The sequence below is a fragment of the Triplophysa rosa genome, linkage group LG22 (assembly GCF_024868665.1).
Source record: "Triplophysa rosa linkage group LG22, Trosa_1v2, whole genome shotgun sequence".
NCBI lineage: Eukaryota > Metazoa > Chordata > Actinopteri > Cypriniformes > Nemacheilidae > Triplophysa > Triplophysa rosa.
The window spans coordinates 16,235,110-16,249,470 of NC_079911.1; the positions used below are offsets into that span (position 1 = coordinate 16,235,110).

Genomic DNA, 14,361 nt, shown 5'->3' on the forward strand with positions numbered 1-14,361 from the left:
TATTATATTGTAACTGCTTCTAACTCAAAATTATAATTAGTTGTCATGCTGTTGTAAAACAGCAGATAGAGCTAGGCAGCCGTGCATGGCCCACATAGTTGTTATATTATATTATATGAGTATGATATAATATGAAACCTTTTTAAGCCAAGAACTCATTAACGGAGAAATTCAAGAGAAATATATTTGACATATTCTATCAAATTGAGAATTTTAAGACAGTCCTAATACCGTATAACCGGTTTACATTATAAAGATAACATTTTAATTTTACTTAATAGATTTTATAATTAGTTTTAATATGTATTATTTTTGTTGTTGTAATTCTGTTGCATGCCTTATTTATTAATTCGTGTTTGAATAATGTGATATCAATAATTAGAGGACCCCCTGCAGTACCATTGCGGAACCGCTTGGGGTCACGGGACCCCCGATAAAGACCTGTGTGTTCGAATATCAAAAGGTAGGCTATCATACGAGACAAATGATTGTCTATCTGTATGTCTAAAAATATACTTTATGACATAATTATGATACAACGTAAAAAGTTTAAAATAACAATAGCCTAGACCACAATGCCTTAACTTTTATTTATTTTCAGGAGATTAAAATGTGACATGAGATGCTTTACTCGCCTGTATCCACTAGGACGCTCTTGGGCGCGGTGAGAGGATGATAATCTGCGCACAGCTCAAGCGCTCGAAGACCCGACCACCATCTGGACATCTACACGCTGCTGTAAACGTCATTAATGTATTTACATCACGAGAAGAGTCGATTAATGTGTTAAGGGCAGATCGTTCATCCGGTAAGATCTCACTTATCCTTATTCCACTGTATGCTGAATCTCATATAGGCTAAAGTTAATGCACGATTTTTGAAATTGTTGTAGATGTTGTAGAACATTTTCTAACCAAAAAGACCAATAATCAATCTGTCCTGCGGTTTTGCGTCATATTATGTATCTTGCACGTGCTTTGGTGCTGTTGTTGTCAAAGTGAGTCTGGAATTTTCGACGACAGGTGATGTAGATGGGCACATTCACCTACACCTATGGTTTAGCTGCTTTTATAGGTAGGCTATTTATCCTCTGAGTAGTTTGTTAATATCTCTTACACGTTACAGTTCAATACATCGTCATAACCATGTTTATTTTGCTAAGTATCTGGACTGTGTACACAAAGAAAAAGTAGGCTACCACGGTATTACTGTGTTTTCACATGGAACCATGGTAATACAATAGCATATTATTATAATAATAATTTACTATAAATGTATCATGATGTTTTATGTGCCATAGTGCTTTCTTATTAGTGTAGTTTAGAGCTGTCGGTACTTTTGTTGCGTCGCATATGATGTTTAAGCAGGAATGATAATGTATGTGAACTGATCCCTTGCATTCCGAAGCATTCTGGGATGGGACAGGAGCCGTTTTCTCCCTTGTGTGTTTATAGTGTATATGTGTGATTTTTGTAGTAATCTTTTGTCAATATCATTGTTAGTTTCTGTTAAAAAAAAAATCAATTTAGGTGTGCTTTATTGGCATGACAAAGTGTACATTCGTATTGCCAAAGCATTTGCTGGGCTGCGTACAAATAGTGCAATATGTAAACAGACGAAAAGAAAGATAATAATAGTCATAAAATAAAAAAGTGTGATGTATGTAGTGCACCTTAAAGTGGTTTATAATATATGTAAATATATAAGAACAGAAATAGTGTATAGTTTAAGCAAAGATATACAAAATCAAAATATACATTTAAGTAGCAGAATAAAGGGATATAATAATATAATGTTCTGTACATATATTGGAAACACCAGTTTCTTGTCGTTTGACAGACTTTCAAACGTCTGGTGTACGGACTTGATTTTTCCACAGGACACTGTCCGTATATCCGTGTATTTTGTGCATTCTGTTAGGAAGTGGAGTTCCGTCTCGATGTTGTTGAGATCACAGTGTGGACCAGAGTTATTATAGTTTTCATTTTAGCTTTATTTAGTTTTTTTTTTAATTAGCTTTTATTTTTAGATCTTTAGTTTTGATGTTAATTTTAGTTAAAGTTTTACCAATTTTGGTATATGCTTTTGTCCTTTTATAATTGATTTGTTTATTTTTTATGTTGCTATACATTATGAATTCATTTCTATTTTAGTTTTATTTCAGTTTTTGTTTATTATTATCATTTTAGTGCTTTAAACTTATTTCAATTTATTTTTGATGCAACATTTCAATTTTTCCTTTAGCTAAGTTTTTCCCCATAATTTGTAGGTCAATATTTGATTTGATTTCAATGAACAGAGACGTTTTCAAAGTTTTAATTTTAGTAAACTAAAATAACCTTGGTGTGGACACGGTCTCTGGTCCTGTGGCAGCCATGTTTGTCTGTGTCTGCCCGTCTCTATAGCGAGTTTGTGTCCACTGAGTCTGGATCTTGTCAACGTGGCTCTTAGTGTTTGATCTGTCACTGTGTACAGATCGTCTGCCGTACTGTATTCTCTCTTTAGGGCCAAATAACATTGCATTTTACTTTGTTGTTTTGTTTGGGTTTCCCAATGAGTGATATAGTTTTGTTTCATTTGTGCTGTAATTTGGTTGAGTTTGATTTTGTCAGTATTGTCAGATGCTAGGACTGAAACATCAGGACCGAAGCTCTGGACCAGCTGACAGAGAGGATTCATTTCTTTGCTCATCTCGTGGTGTTTCAGGGCTTTAGAATGATATGAGTGAGGGTCACTGTGTTTTACATGTTTCCAGAATTTGAGTGCCCTTTTTTCTATCTTTAGGATCAGTGGATATTTGCCTAATTCTGCCCTGCATGCATTGTTTACATGTTTACTGTTTGTATGTTTTATCATTTCGTTTAAAGCACACAGTGTACTGTCTCTCAGCTCAGTTTTTTCTGCTGTACTCTTATCCTTTGCCTGCTCCTTTTAACTCAGCAGAACCAGGTCAGAAACAAGGACATTATCAAAAGCCCTGGTCCTGGTTCAGTGCACACGGTGCAACTGTTCCCCTTTTTTTGTGGGCTGAACTCAAAAAGCCATTTGTCACAAAGAGGTAGCTATGGATTTACTTTATAAAATCTTTTTTTTGCTGTCTGGACCGTGTGCTTTCTCCATTACAGCTAATGATAGCGTAATATTAAGAGGTGCCTGTGAATGTGCTGCTACTTTTATACAGAGACAGCAGGCGAGTGCTCTGACATTATCACTAACCCACGGAAAACTCCTGTAGTGTTAACACTTCTCCTTGTCAGACGCCACAATCTGCCCACTTGGATTTCACTTCCCACTTGGCGGCTGCATCGGCCAGACATGCATGAGAATTTGGCACAGTTACACAGAAATGCGAAGTCTGATGGTTTTGGCAGTAGCACCTTTGAAATTTTCATTAAAAATGTTGTTTATGGCTGTTTGTTCTAAATGACGGGGCAGTCGTGTGCATGCCAGCGTGACGCTCATTCCTTGTGCCAAAACATGCCAGTAACAATTTGATCATCCATTTCATGTGCTGAAGTGTGAGCGGTTTCGCAAACCCGGATTTGGCCTTCATTTCATTCAATTCATTCAGTTTCACTTTTGTTTTTAAAAGCTTTACACTTTTATAGGTTCAGCGTTAACTGACCAATAGCAAACCATTGATTTTACCTAGTTTAATTGGTTTCATGTTGATGGGTCGAGCTGGTTTGACAACACTATTGTTCATTCTGAACCTCCTCCTTAACAAATCATTTGCTCAGAGGAACCACTGACAGCTAGATTAATAAACCCTGTGGTTGCCATGGAGACGGGAGGCAGGACTTGCATCACGCTGGCTGTTGGTGATGCTCGTAATTTGACATAACAAGCCTCCCCGCGCTGCACCGAAAGCTATACGACTGTAATCCTTTCAGATGCCCCCTTTTTTTGATCCCTTTCGTAAATATCAATCACATCCTGTAGACGCTGTACGGCATTCCTGTGGTTTCATTGGCTCTGATCCATCTCAGTAGGTCAGACGGACCCCTGCTCATATCAGCTCAGTGGCTGTATTAGCCAAGTATGACGTCAGCTCTACGTATGTTAATCGGAAGGGCATATCCGCCCTTCTTTAGAAACACATCACTAGCTGCTACAGTGCAACTGCGCCTGAGTCTGTGGCTAAATTTAGCGCTGCCCGTTTGGTTTTAGGTGCAGATTAATGTGAAGAGATGAAAATGGGAGCGAGGGAGATTCGCACCACTCCGATGATGGATTTTACGGCGCAACCCGCAGCCTATGATGGAAGCTAAAGGTTTACCCGGCTGGCTGTAGCTGGTTCCTGGTGGACCGTTTGATGTGAGCTCATTTTTTCTGTGTAGACAGACGGTAAGTGTGAAATACATGAGACATAATACACATATATGAGCATATGTATTTCAGTGTACATTTATGGCTACATGATATTTATAGCACTGTGTTGTGGAAGAGGGTCTGTATATAAGAGGATGTATTTCATGAATGTGTCTACTTTAAAGGGTTTTTTCTTAATACAATCTCATGCATGGGAAACCTTGTTCTGGTAGTGACCCTGATCTATTGAATTCCTAGGGGGAACAACCACTGAATGACTCATGCTGTACTGCGTGTATGTCTGTGGTGATTAACAAATATATATTTCTTACATGAACATACCTCAGTTTGCCATTACTGTATAAATAAATTTGTTTTCAGCCTGTTAAAATGTTTCTATATGTCTTTTTTTTCTGTTGCCCGGTTACAGAGACAAGGCTTAGGACTAGTCCCAGACTAAAATGAAAGTTTGAGCTGTCTTAACTAAAAATAAAATGCCCTGACATATCTTTAAATATGTAATTGCCATTGTTTTGTCTCAAGATGCACACCAGTAATGCATTTATCTAAGGCATTTTAATATAAGCGACTTAAAGATCCTAATTTAACTAAGGAAAAGTCCTGGCTAAAGCTAAGCCTCGTCTATGAAACCGGGCCTAAGTGTTATTGTTCATCTATTCAACTGTTTTAAATGCTATTTATCTTCATATGTGCAGTTTGATTCCTTTATATTGGTGTTTTTCCTAATATTATGATGCCAAGGACCCCCAATGATGATCATTTTGTGAGGGACCCTCTCTTAAAATATGGATCAATCTATACCTTTATGTATAATAAAGAAACAATTAAACTGTGTTAGTTAAATAGTAAGTGTAATGTTATAAAGACAACATATGAAGAGGTTTTTTTTTTAAACAAAAATCATGTTTTTTTATTGTGCATTCCATGTAATATCAATCAAGTTGCGTTGTTTTGATTGAGTAATAATACATTTTAAAAATACAGCTAACTAACACAATAAAACACAGTAAAATATGATAAAAAAAGAATGATTTTGAAAGTTTTAAAAACGAAGTTATCTGTTTTTGCAAAAAACTCTTCATATTGATTCTAAAGTCCAAAGTTAAATAATTGGGAATAATATTGGATGTATAAACTTGAAGAAAAACATGTTCAATTTAAATGTATTTGCGCTGTTGCAACTTTCACAATAAAACTTGTTTTTTGACAGCTTCGTAGAGAACACTGCCTTAGAAACCCCAGTGAGTGAGATAAAGTGAACTGAGAAAATATTGCAAGAAAAATACAAAACAAATATAAATTATGGAAAGTACGCATGTCTCAAGAAAGAAGTATATAATAATAAAGAATAAATATAATTTTCTTAGGACCCCTTAGAACCTCCTGGAGGCTCCAGACCACAGTTTGAAATCCATTGCCTTATATTTTATGTACCAAGTTGTGTCATACTAAAATATAATGGGTATTTGACTATATTTGGAAAGTTGACATGTCTTTACATGTTGACCTTAAAAGCATTAAATTTTTTCCTAATTATTGTACCATGTACAGTACCTTTTGTAGTGTCATAATTTATTGAAAGACTACATAGAATAGTTGTACTCTTAAAAATGTGTTTGTCCCCTTGATGGGCTATTTAAATTGAACTAGTGAAGGTGATATTATGGTACGAAACATGTTGACATGTTTTGACATTGAGATGACTGTCAAAACTGTTCCAATCTACCCAAATTCACTTCAACCTAAAATCTTAATACTCATAGAAACATCATCACTGTTACTGAAATATCAGTGGTTAACATTTCTCTGTGATGTAGGTCAAGAGTGGGCCGGTTACCTAGAGTTCGTCCTTTGCCTTGAGAGTGAAAGCAAGGCATTCTGGGAAGCCCCCGCCCTGGATGTGTCTCCGCCAGCACCAGCAGAGGAAAAGTTCGTCCCATGTTGCCTCTTTATATACTGATGCTCAGCTCCAGTGCCATTATGAGCGGGTAACGGACCGACCACAGGTCAAGGAGTGGGGCAGTTCTGCGTGGGAGGAGTCAGGGACGTTCCGTAAGGGATGACCAGCCTTTTTCGCCGAAGTAGCGCGAACCATGGCAACAGCGACGTTGCCTCGTCAGAGCCTAATAACAGGCGACCCCCCCGTCAAGTCAGACGGCTTGAGTTTAGCCAGGCTATGGACGACTTTAAGACTATGTTTCCCAGCATGCAGCATGAAGTTATCGAGTGCGTGTTGAGGGCCAACAATGGCGCCGTGGACTCCACCATTGACCAGCTCCTGCAAATGAGCTTGGACAGCCAGACCACAGATGACAGCTCGGATTCTGACGACAGCATTCCTCCGGAGGTCAGTCTAGAAACCATAGGATAGAGATCCGAGCTTGTTTGTTTGTTAAATTGATTTCCTGAAAGAGTGAATCATGTCACGCTACTGCCAAACTATGTTTGTGGCCTCTAAACTTAATCTCAGATCCTGGAGAGAACGCTAGAGCCGGACAGCTCAGATGAGGAGCCTCCACCTGTCTACGCCCCACCCTCCTATGACAGGCACATCTACGATAGAAAACATCCAGCAGATGTGCCGTCCACTCCACCTCCTAGGCAAGCTGAACTGTGTTTTCTGTTTGTGGAAATGACTAATACAAACAGAAGGCAGACAATTTGGTCACTCTTGAGAGATGTTGTGTCTTCTCGAAAAGAAAAGTTCCCTCTGTTAAAATGTTTGTTTAGTCTGAGTCAGTCTAGTTGTGTAAGCATGTGAAATTGCTGCTTTTGTTGAGTAAATAAACTGTTTTTATGTCTGGTAGTAGCTGAAAAGCAGATTGTTTGATTATTCAGGGCTGTAAAAGCCCTTTAATCTAAAATAACAACACTGACCAATTGTGAATAAAACCAACCAAAAAGAATATAAAGTGTTTTTCTTTTGATCGGTTTGTATATACTCATTGTGTTGGTAGGTTCCATGATTATCCCCCTCCCGGGCATCAGCAGGTTGGCAGATACAGGAACTGGAATCCACCGTTACTAGGCAACCTGCCCGATGACTTCCTGCGGATCCTGCCTCAGCAGTCAGAGAGTCTTCAGGTAGATTTATGATTCGTCTAAATATAGGATGTTTTTCTAGAACACAGCTGTGCCATTTTACTTAGTAGTCAAAGACCTAACCAGCAATCTCTGTAAATTACAATTGTTTAGTAGATTTATTTACTTTTTACCACTACAACAATACTTTTTCTGTTTTTTTTTTAGAATTATACTTAAGTGTTTTTTGTTTGCTTTATACATTTTTCTTTGTTCTGTTGAACACAAAAGAAGATATTTGGAAGAATGTAGGAAAGTAAACACTTCTGGGGCACTTTTGACCTCCATTGTCATTTTTTATGGTAGTCAATGGTGGCCGAGAACTGTTTGGTCACAAGCATTCTTCCAAATATCTTTCTCTGTGTTCATCAGAACAAAGAAATGTATACGGATTTGGAACAACTCGAGGGTGAGTAAATGATGACAGAATTACATTTTTGGGTCAACTGTCCCTTTAAGATAAGCACATCAGGTTTGACCTATATAAAACTCTTTTACGTGTCGTATCTGTAACAGTGTGCGTTGGGATTTTTATCTTCTCACAGAGATCTCAAAGCACTTTGTCCCAGCCTTCGTCCTCATCCTCGTCCTCACTGTCATCTCTGACGCAGCTCTCGTCCAGCAGCGGCGTCCCGTCGGGTGGCACATGGTCATCTGAACAGGACAGAAAGTTGAAGCAGTATTTGGAAGATGAACGAATCGCTCTTTTTCTGCAGAATCAAGAGTTCATGAAAGAACTGCAGCGTAACCGAGACTTCCTCATAGCTCTGGAGATAGGTAAACACACACCTGAATATTTAAATACTTCTAATAGGCTTTTTCAGGTCAACTTAAAATAATATAAAGCGCTTCTATACCCTTCCTTTTCATAAACTGAAGTTGCTGTTTTATTGAACGAAGGTTAGTTTTTAGCCAAGTTGAGTAGCAGTAGTTTTTTTCTTTTTTGAAAATTCACTCGCAAAAGTCACGCACAGTCATTTGCTTCACTTTTCATAAATATTTCATCACTTTAATTTAGGATGAAATATTATTTTCAAAGTGAGGAAAGCAGAAATTAACCAACATTGCAGTCAAACTCCATCATCTCTTTTACATGTACATCATGCTCTGCAGCATGTGTGTTTGCGTGTATTTCATTTGTAACACACTGCTCATTCAGGAGTGGCTGAACTTCATCTCTGCTGTCAGTGACGCTGTTACCTGCTGTGTTTTAGATCGTCAGAGGTGCGAGAAAACACAGTGCGGTCACTCATCCGCTTGCGAGGAGAACTCCACCGAAGGTAGATTCCCTTCATCTTCATCCATCAGCCACGTGGTCTGCTTTGCCATGAAAACACCTTCATTTAAACTTGTCAGTGCCTCCACGTAGACAATAACACATAATCCTTCAGGGTGTGCAGAATGACTTTGTTCGCACAGGATTTGCGATTGATGACTGTTTTTGACAGATGACGGTGTATAAAATTTCTTGTTCATACAGCAGCTACAGAAGAGGTTTGAACAGTGTCTGTATGTGCGAATAACCAAAGTCAGACCCCTTTATTTTCTCATGATCAATGTGAATAATATCTGTAACCTTAGTGACAGCCACTAAATAAAATATCGAAGATTCAAATTTCCATTAGCTTTTTGTTATCATTTTCCATAACTGATGCAGGACATCGCGTTACATCTCTTACCTTAATCTCTAAGAGTTACTTAAACCCCACATGAAAACAGGCACATTCGTGAGTCCTAAGGTTTGGTCACTGTGTGTGAATGTAACTGCATTAGATCTCTGAAACAGGATTGACAACCGTATTGTGCTGTTGTGTGAAAACAGTATGACTCTTTATTTAGGTGATAATTGTGCTTCTGGCTCTGAGGAGGCTTGCTCGTCTGTCTCTGATGATGCCTTATTCCTGGAGAAACTCAAGCACATGGGCAAATGTAAGAAAAACACTGCAGGACTTGAACACACATCAACTTCACTATCAGGCCTATAAGATTATACAATAGCGCTCTTCTGTAGTGATTTCTATTCTTTTCGTGTAATATATAACACTGAGCTTTTTCCCTAATATGTCCCTAATTACTTAGTATTAACACATATTAAGGATGCACCGGTATCGGGCCCGATACTAAGCTCATGTACTCGTAAAAATGCACCGATACCAAAGACAGATACCTCATGTGACAGAACTGACTGAAATTTGTTGTGAAATTTGCTTTGAAAGTTTGTGACAATCACATAAAATTGTTTATTTTTTAAGGTGGAGTTGATTGTATTTATGAAGCTATTCTATTTTTTGTCTCACTGTGTTGTGAAAAGGTACAGGCATCGGTATCGGCGAGTACCAGAAAAAATATCAGTACTCGTACTCTGTCTTTAGAAAATAGTATCGGTGCATCCCTAATACATATAAAAGAGAGCTAGCGATGAATTTCGTGATCAATAATATTAAATTCAGCTGTTTTAATCTTTTTTTTGTGCAGTGGAGTTATTTTGGAAATGCCACACGTATTCCTGACCACATTCTATTATTCCCTGCAGCCACGAGAAAGAAGCTTTTTGAGATTGCTAGGTCTTTCTCTGAGAAGACAAGAAGGAAGAAGTCCAAAAAGAAAGCTCCGCCCAAACACCATTCATATCCTCAACATCTAACATCAACCCACAACCTCCAAATCTGTTTGTCATTGTTTCTTTTTTTGTTGGACGGTCACTCATAATACAATAAGCTGTTGCGACTTCCATGCAATGTACAGTACATTTTTCATTCAAGGTGCGTTCAAGAATTTTAGTCTATTTCTGTAGCCATGCTTAAATGACGTTGTACAAACTCCTGTAGTTAGTCTGGTCCTTGACTTTCCCACTCTGGGCTCCGCCACCTCCACCATTAATCTGCTTGAAGATGTAGAAGGGCCTCCACCGGGTAAATATTCACTTGATATCTTTTAGTAAATTCATTGAACAGAAATGAAAATATAATATTTTGTGCAATCATGTTAAGATCTTGTGTGTATGTGTTGGTAAACAGAGCAAGACGGTCAGCACAAGAGCCTTTCGGGAACAGTGGAGGGGGAGGAGTTAAATAAGGCATGACATCATGGTAACATCACCCTGTCTGTAGATTGTTCCTCACATAGACTTGCATTTAAATGATCTTTAGATGTCTAAAGTCCATCTTCTTAATATACATTTTTTGTTTGTGGTCTCTGACAGATAGACGAGTCCTGGCCTGACAAGCTAGCGGTCTCTGGGTTAGTGAGAGACAGAGAAACTAAAGCATCATCACCATCAAGATTTCACTCATTAGTGTCATGCCACGGTTGAATTACATCTGAACCATGAAGATATCAAAGTTCTTTATTCTCGTTCAACAGTCTTTCATTTAGCGTCTGACTGCCATGCAGTGTAGCAGATCAGGTCGTGCTGGGTCAGTGTTCACACCGTGCTGGGACTCGGGACTCAGAAATCCCACAAGCACAAAACCTCATCGTTCAGCTAGTTAAAATAAAAATTCTGTCATCATTTACTCACCTTCGAGTTGTTCCAAATGTATATACATTTCTTTGTTCTGATGAACACAGAGAAAGATATTTGGAATAATGCTTATAACCAAACAGATCTCGACACCCATTGACTCCCATCGTAGGAAAAAAACAACGTTAGTCAAAAGTGCCCCAGAACTGTTTGCTGTCCTACATTCTTCAAAATGTCTTTTGTGTTCAACAGAACAAAAAAAATGATAAAGTAATTTTTCCTACTATGGGAGTCAATGGGTGTCGAGATCTGTTTGGTTATAAGCATTCTTCCAAATATCTTTCTCTGTGTTCATCAGAACAAAGAAATTCATACACATTTGGAACAAGTCGAAGGTGAGTAAATGATGATAGAATTTTCATTTTTGGGTGAAGTATCACTATAAGATCCATGTTTGTCTCAGGAGATTTTAAAAGGCCTGAACGCCTCAATGTATCATGTACAATCCAATCATATTTTTAGCATTCTTACACAAAAATATTTTCCATCTAAATCTTCTTTGATAAGTAATAGCCCGTTACTTTGATATCTGGTGTTAGCTGTCAGATTGAGTTGGTATAATGCTATATGTTTTCAACCAAACCTGATTGTAAAATAATGCTCAACACATTTTAAATATGAAGAATTTTGATTTTGACAAATTTAGCTTATTTTTTAGAATTTATAAATAATGCAAAGCTTATTGGATCAGATTTGAAGTAGAATCTTTGAAGTCTTGCCAGCTTTGATTATTTGTGGGTGCTGACTGTATTCTTGAACAGTAAATCTAAATGTTGTAATTCTCAGAGTTTAGGGCTGTTAGCTCATCAGCTCTTCAAGATTAAACAGCGATATTAATTTCCAGGGGATCATTCTGTTTATTCTTAAATAAATTACACTTTGAAATCATTTTGAAATGTTTGACTGTTAATGATTTAATTCAACCAAATATGACTTTTAATATTATTTACTCTCTATTGAGTCATTCTTTCCAAACCTGTACTACATAATTTTTTCCCATGGAAGGCTAAATGAAATGAAAATGAGAAAAATCTTTATAGTTATTATCGTTATTATTGCCATACAACTTGCCAAATGAGTAAAAAACAAAACAGTTTTCTGGTATTCTCAGCCACAATTTCACTGGGAACATGTTAACGAAAACACTTCGGATGACGTCATCAACGTTTGTTTAACGCTGGTCCAGAAGAATTTACACTTGAACAGAATACAACCAACAGAATATTTATAACCAATTTAAAATGTTAAACCAATATCTTTAGTATTTAATTATATATGTAAGATTTAAAATAATAAGTATAAGTGCTTCTGCACCAGAGTTTACATCTTGCAAAGTGGCACAGCATAGTTTCACCATGGTCTAACCATGTATTTGCTTTTTTATTATAATAGAAGTAATACTATTTAAGGGGTGAACTCTGCAAAAGGATATTTTCAGGATTAAATTATATTCGCGTAAGAATTCAATCTAAAATGCCAAGACACTGTATGTACTGTAAATATATCGAGTTAGATGGATGAAGTTTTTCTCTGATGTTTGCTTTCTTTACTAGTTGATGTTCTTTCATATTGTTAAACGGTTTTACAGAGATATGTGTTTATTTTTATTATATTTGTTTTTGTTATAGTATCTGTTTATTTTTATTTCGCCGGCAAATGACCTACTTTGGATATGCTTAATAAATGAACGCTCAGTCAAAACTTGCAGTTACGCGACACTCCAGTAGATGGCGTTAGATACCCGTACTCCCAAATAAAGATCAACGTTTGTTAATCCAAAACAATTTTAGTTTTCATTCCAAACAAAATCACTCATTATGATATAATATTACAGCATTATTCTGACATTTGACCCGTTTAAATAGCCCCTCAAAAAAAACGGTGAACCTGTGAGTGCTCTGTGTCTGAGTTTTTGCTGGTGTCCAGATTGGGATTATTTATAGCCATGTCTGTCTACCTCAAACTCCCATGATGCACCTCTTCCAGATCGTGAAACCGGCCTTTTACCTGGTACACAGAGATAATCCCTACCTGATCTCATAAATAGAACAAACACACATTATACCACCTGCCACTCACTGCCTGAAATATGACTGAAAATATGTGTCATTCAGGGATTTACAGCAAGCCTGTGTCACACGGATGATCTCAGATTCCCCACAATCCAATTTAATCTGCTGTATCCTGGGAAGGGATTCCTCAAACTGACCAATAGAATTTCATTGTATGGTAACATAGAAGCCAGGTGGGTGCCGACGTGCCGTACTTTGTCACTGTGGTGCTTTTGCAGGCCTTTTGGTAATATTTGATAGACATTTTTGTTTATTACAGTAATATTAGAGGAAACACTCTAAACTTGTAGTCTAAAATTGTAGTTTAGAGTTTATGGATGTAAAAAAACACACTTGTGGCGATTCTTCTGTATGCATGAGAAATTCCACAAGAACACAATGGAGCAGCTGTACATCTGACTGACCGGTAAGATTGCCAGTGTATTCTGATAAAAATGCTAAAGTTGATATCGGTTTTATGTTTTCTGATTTAGATGCATTTTTAGCACTTTGAACTAAACGATAAACTTTTTTATTACCATTTACTAAAAAACTCTGCTGTTCTGAGCTTAAAGACCCTATCAAATAATGTATTTAATCTTTTCTTTCTGCTGTTCTTATCTAACCCATATGAACTTATTTATTTTATGAAGTATTGACGTTTATTGAGCAAAGACTAAATAAATACAATTATGAAGTGATTATTTTGCTCTCATTTTGTCTAATGCAATGAAAACATTGATCGTAATAATACAACCCACTTGTGACCAGCAAAACAACCGTCAAATTCTGTTCACATCTGATGTAAACTAAAAGCTATTACCTGAAAAAAGGAATTTGTCTCAACTTCCCATGTTAAAATAGGTCAACACGGGAAAGAAATGTTTGTCTAAGCGATCGATATCACAGGGTCTTTAAACTTTAACTCGAGCTCGAACTATTTTGCCTTCCTCTTTGCTTGAGTATTATAGTATATGAATATGTACTTTCTACATGAATAAATAACAAATGATCAGAATGCTGATGCAAAATGAGAATGCAGATCAAATTTGTTGTTCAAATGTACTAAAGTAGACATCAAAGACAATGGTCCAAACCTTAAAGAAAAGCCCCTCGTTGTCTGTTTTGCACTCTTATTACACCTATTGTGTATTTATTCGTGAGGAGGATGTTGAGTGTTACAGGGCACACAGATGGAGAGAGAGGTGCAGGACAGATGGAGGGAGAGAGAGAGAGGGTGAGATGGAGTACAGATGGAAGAGGTGGTGAGGTCTGGAGAGTGACTAAGCAGTCAGATTGAGCGTTTGATGTGAAGGAACATCACACCCTCAGTGAGATGAGAAAACCATCAAACACCCCCCCCCCCAACCATCT

The 14,361-nt window shown here is 37.3% G+C and overlaps 1 protein-coding gene across 3 annotated transcripts; it reads left to right on the forward strand.

The window, feature by feature from the left end:
- Positions 1–642: 642 nt before the first annotated feature.
- On the forward strand, positions 643–11,824 carry cuedc1a (CUE domain containing 1a). 3 transcript variants are annotated; one of them, XM_057320251.1, is made up of 12 exons: positions 643–808; positions 4,171–4,347; positions 6,150–6,679; positions 6,803–6,933; positions 7,290–7,416; positions 7,959–8,190; positions 8,628–8,693; positions 9,253–9,342; positions 9,947–10,039; positions 10,266–10,325; positions 10,431–10,489; positions 10,616–11,824. In XM_057320251.1, the coding sequence occupies exons 3-12, from the start codon at positions 6,392–6,394 to the stop codon at positions 10,724–10,726; spliced, it is 1,257 nt and encodes a 418-aa protein (XP_057176234.1). In that variant the 5' UTR covers positions 643–808; positions 4,171–4,347; positions 6,150–6,391; the 3' UTR covers positions 10,727–11,824. The 3 variants fall into 3 exon arrangements, with proteins under 3 accessions (XP_057176234.1, XP_057176235.1, XP_057176236.1); XM_057320253.1 differs by lacking the exon at positions 643–808 and having other exon boundaries at positions 3,932–4,347; positions 10,431–10,502; positions 10,616–10,728; XM_057320252.1 differs by lacking the exons at positions 643–808; positions 8,628–8,693 and having other exon boundaries at positions 3,930–4,347.
- The last annotated feature ends 2,537 nt before the right edge of the window (positions 11,825–14,361 follow it).

Excerpts from the sequence above, each read along its gene's own strand:
- cuedc1a (XM_057320251.1), top strand. The coding sequence starts at position 6,392 with ATGACCAGCCTTTTTCGCCGAAGTAGCGCGAACCATGGCAACAGCGAC. Across the intron at positions 8,694-9,252 it reads CGAGGAGAACTCCACCGAAG|GTGATAATTGTGCTTCTGGC; the intron begins GTAGATTCCCTT and ends CTCTTTATTTAG. Across the intron at positions 9,343-9,946 it reads ACTCAAGCACATGGGCAAAT|CCACGAGAAAGAAGCTTTTT; the intron begins GTAAGAAAAACA and ends TATTCCCTGCAG.